We start from the raw sequence: 17,873 nt of genomic DNA, 5'->3' as shown, positions 1-17,873 counted from the left end.
ACACTCAGTTACACGCTATCTAGAGCTCTTTAGTGAGAAACAACTTAAGTATTTTATTGTTGGCACACATTTGATGAGGAAATTTAATGCTCTCCTAAAATTATTCTTAGAATACTATGAATCTAGTTTCCCTTCACACTGGGGAAGAAATAAATACAATGGCAATGGAGCAGAGGGGTTCTGACATCTGATATTGAAGAGTCTTATGCTACAGAGAGCTTTAATTAAAATAGAAGAGTAATTCTTATTGAGACTTACAAGAGTACTACAAACAATACTGCAAAATCCTGTATCATTAAAAAGTAAAGGGCTTAAACTACATACAAAAAATAAAATTCAAAGTACAAAGTCAAGTCAGTTAACTGTATTATTAGCATGAAATGAATAAACTCAGTAATGCAAATAATATTTCAGTCCTCAATGACTGTAGCAAGACTGTGTTGTATTGTAATAACTGGCACCAAATTCAACGAATTCTGTATGAAATGCATAGTTGAACCATCAGATGTTTTTATTTTAAACCCAAATATCTACTGGTTTCAGTCTTGGACCATGTTCACAGATGAAGGGTTAAAATGGTTTAAGCCTTCATATTGCATTAGTCATTACTTAAAATTTGTAGTGCATCTCATGAATGTAAATATAATACACAGTACTTTAAAAGAAAACATACGAATACTAAGTGTACACAGAGTAGTACTGCTCTGTGTATATTTAGTGATGGCAGAGGCCAAAATGGGGGAATTGGTTGTTGAGGTGACACTGCTGTGAAATTTACGTTTAAAGTACAAAATGATAGTTGGAAGGAAGGTCAGCATTGGCCGTAATATTGATAGTTTATTGACAGCAAAATCAATTTTCAATCACATAGTGATCATCTTCAGTGCTGTGGTGTACAAATTAAACTCATAGGCACTGGTGTCAAGTTATTATCAGTAACCAAAGCTATGAAACGATCACAATAACTGGAGTTGCCAATCAACAAAATGATAGGTTAACTTCCAACAAAATTTCTCATCTACATTGTTTGGTTGCAGATGACAAGCTACTTGTAATAAATAATACACAAAAGAAACAAATTGTTGTCTGAACTAAATATGCCCATAATTTTGTACATTCATTTAGTAAAAATGTTCACATTACAGATTAAATAAAACAGAAACCCACTGATGATGGCACAGAAGCGCTGAAACATGTTTGGGAGCTTGCATAACTGGTGGACCTTACGTCCAACTGATGTGAATGTCTGTGAAAAGTGGTGATGGACAGTAAAACCATTTGTAGACACCAATGTATTGGACATCCATGCCTCATCACACAATGTTGAGGTTGGAGGCTTGCCCACTCTGTAAAGCAGGAAAGCAGCAGTCTGGCAGCTGGCAGATATGATGACAGAATAGAAAGCTAGTACAAGCACAAGTGTTTTAGGCGACACAGTTTAACACACATTGTTGAGTGTGGGGCTCTACAGCAGGTGATTGCTGTGTATCCTGTAACCCAATTACGTCATCAGTTGTGATTGCAGTGGACATGGTATAATTGAGACAGGACCGTGCATCAATGAAACATTGTTACTGGTCAAATGAATCACATTTCTTGTTACACCAGGGTGATGGTCATGTCCAGACATAGTCATCCAGACAAATGGCTGCTTGAAATGTTCATTGCACCACGTACTCAGACCAGTGAGGGCGGTATTATGTTGTGGGAGACATCCGCCTGAGCTTTCATTGTATATGTGTTGATAACGGAAGGCACAGTGACAGATACGGACTACATGAATGTTACTATGGACTGCTTGTAACCCTTCGAGCTTCCTGTCTTCCTTGACTGCAATAGCATCTTCCAGCAGAATAGCTGTTCATTTCAGCAGGTCAGAATCGTGCTACAGAGGTCGGAGGAGCATGATGGTGAGATCAAGTTGATCCTTTGGCCACCAAATTTGCCTGACCTGAACTCGATGGAGTACATCTGGGACACTATCAAGTGCCAGCTTCTCACCTACAAACCACTGGCCTGTAATTTATGAGAATTGTGTGACCTGCGTTTAGTCATCTGCTGCTACATACCTCTGAATACGATCTAAGGACTTTTTGAAACCATGCATTGCTGAATTGCTTCTGTATTCCATTCCAAAGATAAACTGACACATTTTTACGCATGTGGTCATAGTGTTTTGACTATCAGTCCATATCAGAGTGCTGCTGCTTTTTGTGAGTGTGATTGATTTGAAGTTTGGTGTATGATTGTGTCATTTGTTGGTGGTTTAAATTAATTTTTTTAAAGTCCAGGTTATTGTTTTAAATTGTTATATCTGAAAAGTTTGTGTATGTAATTGGTAAATTTTTGATGTTGACTTATCTGTTAAGCAGAAGATGTATTCATGTACATTATCAGGTACAGTCTTTTTTTCCTAAAAATGAACACAACATTATTTGACTGTGTTATTTGTGTAATTATGACCAAGGTTTCGGCCTGTTATGCCATTTTCAAGTGATTGATAAATGACATAACAGGCTGAAACCTAGGTTGTAATTAAATAAACAACAATACAGTCAAATGGCAATGTGTTCATTTAAAATTTATTGTCTGAGTGTTGCTCAGCAATACCAAAAACTGTTCAAGTACATTCTGTTGTATTTTTATTTGAAATTATTTTTGGGAACATAATGTGTTCAACAGGATAGGTCAAAATATTTTTTACACCACCTACAACTGGAGATCCCATTGTTATCCCACAGTTAAGCCATTGTCTTAAAAACAATTTATTTTCCTGAATTGAAAGTAATTTTGTCCTGGTTCAACTAGAAATTGGCTATTTGTTTTCATATTTAGTCATGTGATGTCTTTCACCTATATTAATCACTTTGTTTATAAGTGATATTTATGTACTTCCTGCAGGAAATTGACTTGCCAATGTATTTATTAGTTAAGTTGATATTTATGAAGTCATGTTTTACAAAGTACAATTTGTCAAAACTTTTACCTGAACATTTTTGCCAATTGTTCGTGTCATGGACTGTAGCAAATAACGTAACTATTTCTTACATAACTGCATAAGGTGATACACATCATGAAAAGTGCAGTGTTCTCAAATAAAATTGTGGTGATACCGTGTCATCTTTCCTGCAGGCAATGTTCTGTTGATAGGTGGTTTGCTTTGTGTCTCCTGAATGGACACTCACTGATTCAATAACTAAAATTTTCCCCTCATACAGAGTGTTGGGGGTAAAAAACCAAGCATAAAAAATGTGAGATTAGTAAATGCACTTCTGTTAGTTAAGTTTTTGACAATTTAAAACAAAGTGCCGATCTAGGGCACTGACTTGATTCTGTGTAAACATGATCCCCCTTAGGCATAGGTAACAGTGCCATACAACATTCAGAAAAGTTATTACAAATACTATGGTAGAAATGCAGGTACTATAAATGAAAACAATAGTTACATGACTGTACTCATAATTAAAGATGTTGTTGAAAGTTCTGTCCTTGTACCCGCATGCTGGTCTGTACCCATCATTGCAGTTAATTTCAGATCCTTTCAAACAAGCCTGGATCATTTTGAAATTCTTGACAAATATTGAAAAGTCTCTGCTCCAATTGTACAACTGTGTTACCTAAAGTAAATACACTACACCTTTAAGGAGGCCCTAAACACAGAAATCCATGGGGTTCAGATTGGCAATCTTGGAGGCTACTGTAGACATTTTCCTCTCCCAATCTGTCTTCGGCCATATTGGCATGTTAAATGTTGTGTTGCGGTAACAGCAAAATACACAGGTGTGTGCATGCAGCACTTCTCTGATGTCGCTCTAAGGGAATCCTGTGAGGTGGTGCTTCAGAAACCCGAGGTAATTCCATCCAGTGAGTTTGTTTGGTAGCATGTACAGTCCAATAAGATGATCTAGTACTACTAAGCACACATTCAGTGAGAAATGTCTGATTTGAAGACTCATCCATAGCATGAGGGTAGGAACCTAGACGATTCCAAGTGGTAGAAGTGTGATAGTTAAACACACCATCATGAGTGAACCCTTGTTTCATTTGTAAATGAAATGTTATTGTAAAGCATGAGGTTGCCTAAAACTTCCTGAATCCACTGACAGAACGTTAGTCTAGGAGCAAATTGGCCTCACTAAGACACTGGACTCAGAGGTGGTTTTGGTACATGACATTGCAATGTCTTATTCTTCAAACACTACTGTGGCTTGTTCCAGGAATTTGTGTATGCAAGTCTCCTTATAGAGATTCCTGGATAGTGTTTGACTGTTTCCAACACCACATCTTGAAACATAGGTATGATTCGTGCAGGCCTACCCGATCCCGCAGCATGTGCAAAGCTCTCAGTTTCTCAGAGGCATCCTTGTAAATGTTCAGCTCTCGAGGTGTCTTGGTCAGGGTATGAGTCTTGGTACAAGCGTACAGGCTCCCGTGCATTGCCGTTAGCCCTACCACATGTGAAATCCATATTCGCATTCTCCTCGTTACTGCAGTGTTGCTCCACAAACAATGGACATGAGTGGCACTATGTCTGTGTGCTGTACTGTCCCATCCATTCTGTTTACAACTCCATGTCTTTGAAATGTAAACAAAGGCCACACCAGGGATTCTCGTGCAGTGTTTACACAGAATCACATCAGTAGTGGCTGGCAACCACAAAGTCACAATTATCTCTCAAGCAGTTCATTAGCAGACCTGTCTTCTAGGAGAATTTTTTGCTTTTAGTGTCATGTGCTTTCAACTGTGTGCCTTTTATCATTAATTATGATACGCCATGTATATTCTCAGTATGCAATGAAGATAGAAAGCTCTCTCATTGAGTAAAATTTATTTCCCACAGGAAATTCATTCGCAGCCTTCACTTTTCCGACTCCTAGTGAACTCTCTGTGTCCCACTATTTATGGCCATGAGCTGGTAAAAGCAGGACTTCTCTTGGGTTTGTTCGGTGGCACCCAGAAGTCAGCAGACATGAGAGCAGATATTCATGTACTTGTAGTAGGAGATCCTGGTCTGGGGAAGTCACAGATGCTGCAGGCTTGCGGCAATGTTGCTCCTCGAGGTAATGGCTTCATTTTCATCATCCTCTCCTTTTTATTTAAGTAAGAGAAAAACTTTAATAACAAATTATCATCTCTCAAAAATAGACAGTTTAACTTCTCTCTCTCTCTCTCTCTCTCTCTCTCTCTCTCTCTCTCTCTGTAGTGTTCTGCTCAATTAAAAGCTGCTTCGTGGTGGTTTACTATTATTTGGAACAATGTTACCAATTATTAAGGTAGTGTTACTAAATAACCCAGTCCTGTGCCACAGAAATTAAGAAAAAAAGCTGTGTTTAATTTTCTATATTATCATATATCTCAAAACAAAGATGATGTGACTTACCATACAAAAGCGCTGGCAGGTCGATAGACACACAAACAAACACAAACATACACACAAAATTCAAGCTTTCGCAACCAACGGTTGCTTCGTCAGGAAAGAGGGAAGGAGAGGGAAAGACGAAAGGATGTGGGTTTTAAGGGAGAGGGTAAGGAGTCATTCCAATCCCGGGAGCGGAAAGACTTACCTTAGGGGGAAAAAAGGACAGGTATACACTCGCACACACACTCACATATCCATCCGCACATACACAGACACAAGCAGACATTTGTAAAGGCAAAGAGTTTGGGCCATATTCACACCAAACCCCGGAACTAACAATTCTACGGCAAGTCAGGCACTTCTCACTCATGGCAAAAATAATACCTTAGCTAGAATAAATCAATTAAATTACCGAAAATCAAAAAAGACGTTACAAGAATTAAGCCTATTCACAAATGTATATAAGCAAGTTTCTGAATTAAAATTCTGCTGTTTTTCTGAGATCTGTATTAAAACAATGAAGTTATACGCTATTTACGGTAGTTTACTTATTTGTTACTGAGAAACTAGTTAAATTACCGTGAAACAAGAAACAAACACGTTTACAAAATTTAAGACTTCGCGAAGTTACGATCTTTTCGTGTTTTCTGAAAAAATACGCAAAGAAAAGTCAAACCTTTAACGGCAAGACTAAACGATACACTAATGCACGTATTTAATTTGTTGTCGGCGTTAAACTAAATTATATTCCTGTCTAAATCACTTAACTTTCTGGAAATGGTTTCTGGCGTCACTTACTCGGCGGCCATCTTGGAACACATTCCATCAAAAGGAACTTCTGAAATGTAGTAAGTACTGTTACTGTCAGATAATTTTGCTAACTGATGACACTTTATTACGTACCTGTGATGAAGCACAACCACTGTGAGTCATAGTCCAGTGTCCATATGCATACAGGTCACATGTTGGACTGCTGTTTGGCAATTACAGTTATGAAGTGTGACAGTTTGATACCAAGTCCATAGACTGTTGTTTGCAGAGACCACGGCCGATGAGCTGAAGTCTCAGGTAGACCAGCTGGCTGCTGAGAAGCATAGCACAGGAAAAATGATCCAGGAACAGCAATAGGAACTCTGTCCAGAGTCAGTGGCTGGACTGCATCTTGCATCTATTGCTGAAAATGCCTGGTTCAGTGTCTGGGACCAAACTGACTGTGAATCCGACAGGTTTGGTAGCTGGGACCCAACTTGTTAGCAGTGGCCATGTGTCAGCATAAGTATTGTTGTGGCAAAGGAATACAGCACAGCCTACTTGCAAGTACCTGACTTTGTGGAAACAAGTGTGCCTTAATTGTCGTACCATCCAAGCTAACATCCCAAAGATGTTCAGGCTCACAGGCGGTTCCTCTTCATTGAAATGTCTTGGCTCAACTCTTCTAGAGTTTGAACCGCATGTGTCGCATTACACACCCTAAATTAGACACTTGTGACCTTTTGGGTTAAATTGTCTGGGTGATGGCAAGTTTGCGAAATACAAAGTTAATATAACATATAATAACAGTAATAATAATATCTGGAACTAAATTAATGACCCCTAAATGATGTAGGCCACACAGTTGCGATTTGGTTAGAATGATGTTTATTCAGAAAGCAAACTAATAGTGAAAGTTATCGTATTTAGAGTTACTGTTACTCCTGAGTGCATATCCATTTTGATCATCCACAGTCTCATCGCAAAACACAAGTCCAATACTCTACCTCATTATTTACATGAAAAGTTAAGAATTCACATCGGGCACGCAGCTGTTCACCACTCAGAGACTAAGTTCCACGATACCACACAACTCAAAGTTTTCTAAGTCATTTCACCTCCTAGCTGCCTAAAGACCAACTGTCCACTTTCGTGTCACAATCCGAACTGTCCTATGCTCGTCCCTGGCCACGTGTCCCGCGCGCCGCATATCCTCGCTCAACTGATTAGTGCAGTTCCCTTTCCTGAAGCCGTCCAACATATTGGCTACAGCTTATTCTACATTATTTTACATTTTTACATAACGAACAAAAGTGACTATTATGCACTAAACTTTACAACAAATATTCTATTACCTAAGGATTCAATAAGCTGTCATGCTGTTATTGTTGAATGTGTTTTGTGTGGAGAAAATGATGATTTGATGCTTAGCTGAAAATAACTGATAATTTAAATTTACTTTAACTTTTAAACAAAGTTATAGAGTTGATATTTACAACATTTGTCATTTTGATGATACGCTTCTATATGAAGTGCCGATCGTTAAGATCGACTAAAGCGTTCGGATTTTAGCATTCAGGTCTTTGTTACAAAACTTGTGAATTTCACTTTGACAGTAAATCCTAAACTGTTATAGATATGATCAATATTCAAGTTCTATTGGGATCACCATGAAAATTTATGAAGGATGGTAGATTAAAATTACCGTGACTTCATTCCCTGAGTTACTACAGAATTAAATAGTTTTCATAAATGTTACCCTTTATGGCCGATCTTAGGTCCGCTATATTTAACACTGTTACGTCTTCCTGGCCATAAATGGCTTCTACGGTGCATCCCTATGATGTAGGTTCTTGTCTGTCTCACTCACACACTACAGCACCTAGGCCTCATTCAGTACAATAGACGCCTGTGAATTTCCCCATCTCGTGACAAATCTGCGCTCTTTGTGGCACACGGTCCTGGACGACAGTGTTCGTTTCACAATCCCTGAAGGCTGACTCTTTCGGTCATATATTTAAGTGAGAGCAAAATGCTCGTTAACTCACAGCCTTACGCTGCAATGGAAACTCCACCTGTTGGTGATGCAGGTGCTGCTGGTTGCAACGGCAGTTGCTGTAGTTTCCTATGACAACAACTCGTTGTTGTTGTCCTGAACTGTTGCATTCAGTTCTCAATTATGTGTCACCAGGAGGCCTGCATTGTTGCTTTTGCCATCGATGAGTCATTATGCAAAGATTTTTAGAACATTTTGGAAGCACGAATGTGGGCAAAATTAGAAGGAAGAATGAGAGAAGAGCAACATGGCTTCAGAACAAGAAGGTCCATGGTGGATGTAATTTTTGCTGTAAGACAACTGCAGGAAAAGTGCTATGAATATGGAATAGATCTACTAATGAGCTTCCTGGACATTGAAAAAGCATATGATAATGTACGTAGAAGCAAAGTGTGGAAAGCCCTGGAGAACAGAGGAGTAGCAAAACAGATAATTTGGAGGATAAGGGAAACGTACCATGGAAGTGTGAGCTGTGTGAAAGTGGGAGGAGAGAGATCAGCTTGTATTGAACAGAAGAATGACTTGAGACAGGGAAGTGCACTTTCACCATTACTATTCATTGTAGTGATGGATGATATAATGAGTACAGTAGCACAAGTAATACGTGAAAGGAAGATGAAAGCTATGATGTTTCCAGATGATCTGGTGATTTGGGGGAATAAGGAGGAGGAAGTACAAGAGCAGTTGAACTTATGGGAATAAACAGTACAAGAATATGGGATGAAATTTAGTATAAGTAAGAGTGAGATGATTATCACAACAAGAAAGAAGGAGAGAGGAACAACTGGAATAAATTGGTGGGGAACAATTAAGGAGAGTGGAGAGTTTCAAGTACCTAGGAAGCCTGATACAGGAAGATGGAAAAAACGACAGGGAAATGAACGAATGGGGGAGAAAAGTAGAAGCATTTTGGAAGGGAGTCAGAAGCCTGATATGGAGCAACGATGTACTCCAAATCAGTAAAAAGGTTGTATACTGGTCATACTATGTCTCAATCCTGACATATGCATCAGAAACCTGTGTTATGAAAAGAAGAAAGAAAAGCAAAGTACAAGCTAGTGAGATGAAATTCTTGAGAAACAGTATTGGAGTGATGAACATAGACAGATTAAGAAATGAGAGGATCAGAGAGTTAATGAAGGTGGAACCATTACAGGAGGAGATAGAGAAATCAATGCTGTTATGGTATGGACGCTTTAAGAGAATGGAGGAGAAGAGGATACCCAGGAGGGATACACAAGATGAAACTGGAAGGAAAGAGACCAAGAGGAAGACCGAGAGACAGATGGCTGAAAGGAGTAGAGGAATGTGTCCAGAAGAAAGGAGAAGATTGGACCAAGGTGAAGACAGAGAGATGGTGGCAACACAGAAGACGACGGAGAGGCCTATGTTCCATACAGACGTGGCCAGAGGCTGGAAACTGTCCAAGATGATGATGATGATGATGATGATGATGATGATGATTTAAAAAATGAATCCCGAAATCAACATAGTAAACAGTACAGTATTGCATGATTAATAATAGAAATTTTAAGTGGGCAAATAATTTGTAATTCCAAATGTTTCTTAAAAAAATATTTAACTGTACATTCAGAACTATTACCTATCAGTTATAACATCAAAACTAAAATATTTTATAAAGTAGTTCCCTTTCATTAATTTTGGTTTGAAATATAACATACTGTGTATAAAACTGTATGAAAGTTTTCAGAAAAGCAACCGAGATAATATTAACCTGTCCAGAATTCGAAAAATAAAATTGGAATAAACAACTACTGTTGATGAGAAGAGGAGGATGACCCATTATAACCTGCAAGATAATTTCAATTATGAGAAATATTTTTATGTTAAAACTGTCCAGGACATTTACAGTGCTTTCCTTAGACAGACTTTCCACGTCTCCATAATGAGGTTACAAAAGTGCTACAATATTTCGGTCGACATACTTATGTGAAGGACCTTATTTGTGTTGTGAAACTAAACCAGTCACGATTCCTTGGCAACTTGAGTGTGAAACCCTGTGAAATTGCCATCATCTGCCCATATGCTGACAGTTTGTACCAGAAAAAAATTACATTATGTTTTCAAGGCACCAAAAGTAATTAAATAATACTGAAAGTTTGTTTTGTTTTTGTGACCTATGTTGTTGACAAATGTGAAACATAAAACCAAATAGTATATCTACATCTACATCTACATTTATACTCCGCAAGCCACCCAACAGTGTGTGGCGGAGGGCACTTTATGTGCCACTGTCATTACCTCCCTTTCCTGTTCCAGTCGCGTATGGTTCGCGGGAAGAATGACTGCCGGAAAGCCTCGGTGCGCTCTCTAATCTCTCTAATTATATATATTCGATACCTTATCCAAAAATGCACCCCTCTCGAAACCTGGACAGCAAGCTACACCGTGATGCAGAGCGCCTCTCTTGCAGAGTCTGCCACTTGAGTTTGCTAAACATTTCCGTAACGTTATCACGCTTACCAAATAACCCTGTGATGAAACGTGCCACTCTTCTTTGGATCTTCTCTATCTCCTCTGTCAACCCGACCTGGTAAGGATCCCACACTGATGAGCAATACTCAAGTATAGGTCGAACAAGTGTTTTGTAAGCCACCTCCTTTGTTGATGGACTACAATGTGATTGCACTGCCATTTAAATGCTGCGTGTCTGCAGTTTCCCCCTCTTCCTCCTCATGCTTAGACAGTGTTGGGTGGTGGTGAGGGAAATGTGAAGTGAGGCTGAGTGCTTTGAAACTCGTGTCGCGGCACGGCTCGCTTATTATGGGTGACCGGTATCCTCTTTCTACAACACAGATACACATGTAGATTAACACAGTTCTTTATTTACATAAACAGATTGCTGCTACTTAACTTTAATAGATTCCATGTGTTGTACAAGCTCTTCCATAATAGTAGTCCTCTCGCAAACAGTATCGGTGATCTTGCTATAATCTGACGCTTTGTATTGTTGTAGACTGTGCTGAAGTATGCTGCTCCGCGAATGAATGACAGGCGCCAACTTGGAGTAGTGAGCCAAGCCAGTTCGTCAGTGAGCCAGAGGCCGCGTGAGTGAGTGAGTGAGTGAGTGAGTGAGTGGGATAGTGAGACCCTCTGGTCAGTGGCGGCAGCCTAAATACTTGCTGTCAAAAGGGTGTGTTGCTTGCAAGTCTGTGTCTGACCTTTCTCGTGTTAAGGTCTAACATTTTGGACGACTTGAAGTGGTGAAGTATGTGTGCAAACTTCAACTTCTTTAACGATACAACTTACTTGAGATGGTCAGCCGACTTTCCTAGTTGGTTAGCTTGCTGCTGCAAACTCCCTTTCTTTTCTTCTCCGCAGTGTATTGCTGGGGACAGGGAATTCTCAAGACTCTTTCTACTTATAGAAATAAGTAGACATACACAGTTTCTTTTGCTTCACTTAATGACATATATTTCAACATCAATCTTCTACAAATATCACTCACCACATGAATAAATACTGTTAAGTAAGTCCCCTCCCTTGCCCAAATGTTAGAAACACAGTTACATTTACAACAGAGTTGGCTTGCTAACCATGACTCTGTTATACAGAAATCATACACCTGTCTTACTTCTAGCAAGTTCAAGTTAAAAGTTACTAAAAATCTTTTTCCACTCAATTGTTCTTTCATCACTAACAGTAGTCAGTTACAAAATAGCATGGAATAACACAGAGGTTCCTTGGTTCTGCAGTGTGCTTTCATTATGACTTCCATGGGCCAACCGACAAGTACTTGTCGGTGCCGTTCGATCGCCATGTCTACAGTCTTCTCACGATAAACTTCGGACCTGCACACACAGACAAGTGATGCACAGTAGATAGGGTTCCTTTCTCCCACTCTCATCTAAAATATCGTGTGTTTGAGATAGTTGAAGGCTGAGTGGTTCTAGAATTTACGACAAAATTCTCGATGCACTACATATCCCCACCCTCAGATCGAACACGCAATATTTTATACAGTCATTATGTATGTTAATATCGCACATAATAACAATTCGCATTTCAATAGTATACGTTTCTTTTCTTTTCAATCGTAAATTTCAGGTGTTTATGACACATGAGTAATTTACTTTCTGTTCTCACCATATGTACTACCTTTCCTAAGTATGTACTAATTGCAGTATTTTGTGTAGTTTGGAGGAACTCTGGGCAAAATGAAAGTGTTCTTTTGACACTCGTGAACTTCCATAAAATCTAATAATGCTAGTTGTGCATAGAATTCAAACTTATCAGAATAATCCCTATAAAATGTGTGACTTCTGTCACGATACTGTCCCCTTCTAGGATCAGTACCTATACCTTGCATGTGGGTTGACCTTTGAGAGCACTTCCCCTTTCTGTTCTGGTAGGTATGCCCCTTTTAAAACATTCCTATTTTTTAGGCCACTGGTCGCCCTATCTCCATGTAGGTTCACCTGCTCTATTTACTTAGCAAATGCTGGGTACACCTCCCTTATCCTTTCTGAGTAGGCCCCAAGGTTCATTACCCTAGTATACATTTCTGTGTATACTATAATTAAGGATTTTCTGGTAAAGCTATGAATAGATTTTACACTTCACATTCACTTTTATAATACACATTTAATCCCTGGAGTCCTCCTCTATTTCTCAACTCCTATATCCTTAGTATACAGGGTGTTACAAAAAGATACGGCCAAACTTTCAGGAAACATTCCTCACAAACAAATAAAGAAAAGATGTTTTGTGGACATGTGTCCGGAAACGTTTAATTTCCATGTTAGAGCTCATTTTAGTTTCGTCAGTATGTACTGTTCTTCCTCGATTCACTGCCAGTTGGCCCAATTGAAGGAAGGTAATGTTGAATTCGGTGCTTGTGTTGACATGCGATTCATTGTAGGCATTGTTGGTGATGTCTTGATTGGACCCCATGTTCTTCCACCTATGCTCAATGGAGCACATTTTCATGATTTCATACGGGATACTCTACCTATGCTGCTAGAACATGTGCCTTTACAAGTACGACACAACATGTGGTTCATGCACGATGGAGTTCCTGCACATTTCAGTCGAAGTGTTCGTACGCTTCTCAACAACAGATTCGGTGACCGATGGAATGGTAGAGGCGGACCAATTCCATGGCCTCCACGCTCTCCTGACCTCAACCCTCTTGACTTCCATTTATGGGAGCATTTGGAAGCTCTTGTCTACGCAACCCCGGTACCAAATGTAGAGACTCTTCGTGCTCGTATTGTGGACGACTGTGATACAATGCGCCATTCTCCAGGGCTGCATCAGCGCATAAGGGATTCCATGCGACGAAGGGTGGATGCATGTATCCTTGCTAACGGAGGCCATTTTGAACATTTCCTGTAACAAAGTGTTTGAAGTCACGCTGGTACGTTCTGTTGCTGTGTGTTTCCATTCCATGATTAATGTGATTTGAAGATAAGTAATAAAATGAGCTCTAACATGGAAAGTAAGCATTTCCGGACACATGTCCACATAACATATTTTCTTTCTTTGTGTGTGAGGAATATTTCCTGAAAGTTTGGCCGTACCTCTTTGTAACACCCTGTATACTATGTGTACCTATAATTCAAGTGCACTATCCTACTATTCATCAATTTATCAGAGTATTTGCTACACTGACTTTTCTTAAATAAGCATCACAATTAACTCCAATCTTGCTTGCATTCTCTTTCATTACTCGTGCCTCCTCCTTATGTACACTTGATGTAGAATCATCCTGGTTCATAGTATTTTACACACACACACACACACACACACACACACACACACACACACACAGAGACAGAGAGAGAGAGAGAGAGAGAGAGAGAGAGAATGGACATTCCCACCCTCACCTTTGAGGTCCCCGAAGGAAATCTTAGCAATCCTATGGAAATGGCAAATGCTGAAGAATCAGTCACATTTGTTTGCAAGGGTTGTCTGATAGGTGTGATGTGTGTCTTGTGTTAGCCATGATTTATCGGTTGGAGTAATTCATGCTTTACAATACCCACCCCTTTCAAAATTGATACAAACCCTCCCATTTACATCACATCTCATAAAAGGAGTAAAGTGTCCTATACAAAATAGAAAATTATATCCATATAATAGTCATTCAGTTTGTCACATTATATTTTTCACAAACATAATATTCTTATTCTGTTTATTTCATCTAAATCGGTACTTGTGTTATTCTCATATCCAGTTTTCCTAGCAAAGATTACAGGATAGTTTAAGATTTTCAAAATAGATGACATAATAGTTTAAGATTTGCAAGGAATTCGGTGCAGGAAAACTATTTTGGAAGAAACACCGAAAACATCTCGGGATCCGACGGTTGTCACTCTGCCCGTTAACTCAGAATGTTAATATCCCTGGGGGATATACAGTGGCGGTCAAAATAATAGAGCCACCTGGCAAAGGTTTGGAATAAAGTGCACATTTATTACTAGACATGTTTGAACTATGATGGAAACCATTACAACCGAGTCACATTGTACTATAGTCAGTTATATAGATAACACAACACAAAATAATCAGTAATAATCAATAATATTCAAAAGAATACCAGACCACAGGGTCAAAAAAATAGAGCCAATTGAAACAAATATATTGTACTTGATCTCAGTCTTATGAAACGTACAGGAACAGTCTTTTTTGCATAGGACTGCATTAGTACTTCGTGGGGTAACCCTTATTTTTGAGGATTGCCCTGCACCTCTTACCCATAGAGTCTACTAAACGCCTGCATTCGTCACTACTGATCGCATACCAGGCTCTCTGGATTTCTTCCCACAGTTTTTCTGAAGATGTAGCTTTTGAGCGGTCAATTCTCTTGTCTAAGATCTCCCATAAGTTCTCAATGGGTGATGCGTCAGGGGACTGAGGTGGCCACTCTATTACTTCGATATTGTGCTCTTGAACAAACTGCCTTATGATCCTTGCAGTGTGCTTTGGATCGTTATCGTGCTGAAATTTCCATTTCAGCGGCATTTCCTCTTCAGCATAAGGCAGCATCACATTTGCCAAGATGTCTTTGTACATTTCTGCGTTCATTATGCCGTTGATACGGTGTATTGGACCAATGCCGTACCACGAAAAACATCCCCATACCATAACACTTCCGCCACCGTATTTCACAGTTTTTAAAGTGTACTTGGGATTAAATTCCTGGTTTGGTGGGCGGCGCACATAGACTTTTCCGTCTGAGGCAAACCTATTAAACTTGGATTCATCGGACCAAAGGATGTTCCTCCACCAAGTATTAGGTTTTTGTTCATTTCTCCGGGCAAAGGCTAACCTTTTCCGAACATTAGCTTGTGAAACATGTGGCTTCTTTCTTGCAATGCGCCCATTCAATTTTGCAGATCTCAGTCGTCTTTGAATCGTTGAGGTTGATGGTTGAACATCATGTTCGTCGCTAAACAAAATGGCTTTCAGTCGTGGTGTTGACAAAAATGGGTCTTTCTTCACTTCCCTAGTGATGAGTCTGTCTACGCGAGGAGTAGTTACACGAGGTCGCCCCCTGTTCTCCACCTGCGGCTTTGTTTGTTTTGACCGTCTCATGGCGTTCTGGACTCGTTTTCGCGAAACGTGCAAGACATTGGCTATTTTATTCATGGACATCCCACTTTTGAACATCCGGAACATTACTATACGCTCATCTTCACTGGTATGCTTTGCTCTGCCCATCTAGACGAATGTAAACAAAACCACACGTCAATTTACATACAAAACAACTGCATAAAAATCAATTTAAAGGCACATGTGTAAAGCGGCTCTATTATTTTGACCCATAAGATTCTTACCTTTATGCCTCTTTTCACACGTCTAGCTCAAACGCTTCCTTTCGGACGACTAAAGATAGCAGCAACGTCTTCCCTGATGTTGTCTACAAGGGACTGACAACACGGCACTCGTGGCGATTTCGCGAACTAATAGATATCCTAGTTCTTAATCTCGTCAATAGAGGTGGCTCTATTATTTCGACCGCCACTGTATGACTTCGCCCGGGTCCCATGGATCTGATATTAACTTTTCTTGTGCACTGGCAGACCAATATTTCTCTTTAAACTTCTTTTGAAAGTCTCCCCACTGCAAATCAGTCACGACTTCTCTAGTTAACACAACATTAGGTGAATATACTTTTTTCTTCTACTGGTTCCTGGATAAGTTTGGCTTCTCTCCAGAGTTCATCTATGCTCTTCCTGATATCAGTAAATTTGAAGAAGTCATAGGCGATGCATTCCTGGATGTTATTCTCTCAGTGACTTTCCGATCTATAATTTCCTCTACCTGCTCCTCCAGATTACTTACATTTATGATATCAGAGCTTGCTATCTTCTCTTTGAAGCTTCTTTCTACACTGTCTACTCGTGTACTTAAACCTGTAACTTGCGATTGAATAACAGGCATTAATTCGCTATGCTTATCAACACACTCTTTCAAAGTATGCCATCGCTGCTTTACAGCATTAAACTTAGCATAGCATACATCCTCCAGTGATCCTAACTTTTCATTAATCTCTAATTCTATACTATTTCATTTTTCCTCAATATTCATTTCCAACCTTTTTGTCAGATCCTGAAAATTATCCTTCTGTTTTTGATTGGAGTCAGTAAACATTTGATTTACATGAACATTTAAAGAATCAGTCACTTCCTTCTTTAAATTGAATTTCAGATTTTCTACTTTGCTATTTAGGGTGCCAAATTCAGTCAATAAACCATCCATGACTTCGCATAGATTACTAAATTCTTTGCTCTGTGCATCAACTTTGGCATTTAACAAACCTAGATTTGTTGCTTGACTATTCAAGGTTTCACTCTGATTATTTAGAACTTCACTCTGCCCATTTAAACTAGAATGTATCAAACCTATTTCTTTCCTTAGAGTTTCATTCTGAGCATTCGGCTGCTGAATCTGGTCATCTAACTTAGCATTTAAAGTTTTACTCAGATCATCTAATCAAGAATTCATTATGCCTAATTCTTCACTTAGTCACTTTTGATTGAGTTTTAATTAGATTTACTAACTCAGACAAGTCAGGTCCTTCTTTTGTAACTCTCATAGCCATGACTGGCTCTGAAGTTTCCCCAACTTGCTATTCGCTATTCATATTTTTACCTACTTTGGACCTTGTGAGCATTTAAAAATTAACTTTAAGTATAATAATTACACTAATATAGTTCATGCATCAGCTTATACGACGTTGTATTTAAACAATAAAGTTCTGTTTTACACTCACCCGGCGTAGCATTTGAGCTGCGTCGATGAGCGGATGTGTAATCAGCACTGGTGAACAGCAATTGGTGCCAGTGGAGTCAGTCGTTGGTTTTCGCATAGGCTTTGGTGGGTGAAAGTGGAAGTGGGTCAGCACTGTTGAACAGCAACTGGTGCCGGCGGTGTTGGATGTTGGTTTCTGCATCTGTGTCCCCTCAATGTTTATGAGAGCTATCCACTGCCCGCACCAGATCTTCTTAGTCAAAATGATCTTGGCGTATTTCTTCTAGAGGAAACACTGGAATCTTCTTCACTATTTCTCAATTAAAATTTTTTCTCTTTTGAATACTCGGGCATGTCTTGGAACAAATACTTTATCATGTTTGCTTTAGCTGCTACGGCAACGTACAAATCCACTTTTCTTGTTTTTGATCTTAGAATTCCAATTTTTCAAGTCCTTTCTCACGGACCACCATGTTCTAATTTTTTTTT

General features: G+C 39.2%; 1 protein-coding gene across 3 annotated transcripts in view; it reads left to right on the top strand.

The window, feature by feature from the left end:
* LOC126195277 (DNA helicase MCM8-like) overlaps positions 1 to 17,873 on the top strand; it is a 180,482-nt gene that overhangs the window by 84,512 nt on the left and 78,097 nt on the right. For all 3 annotated transcript variants that reach the window (XM_049933825.1, XM_049933816.1, XM_049933834.1), the window contains one exon: positions 4,841 to 5,060. In XM_049933825.1, the coding sequence (XP_049789782.1) occupies positions 4,841 to 5,060 (220 nt within the window). The remainder of the gene's footprint in view (positions 1 to 4,840; positions 5,061 to 17,873) is intronic.

The sequence above is a fragment of the Schistocerca nitens genome, chromosome 1 (assembly GCF_023898315.1).
Source record: "Schistocerca nitens isolate TAMUIC-IGC-003100 chromosome 1, iqSchNite1.1, whole genome shotgun sequence".
Classification (NCBI taxonomy): Eukaryota; Metazoa; Arthropoda; class Insecta; order Orthoptera; family Acrididae; genus Schistocerca; species Schistocerca nitens.
Note: the sequence above shows the minus strand (reverse complement) of the source record. Positions and strands in the feature narration are given on the sequence as shown.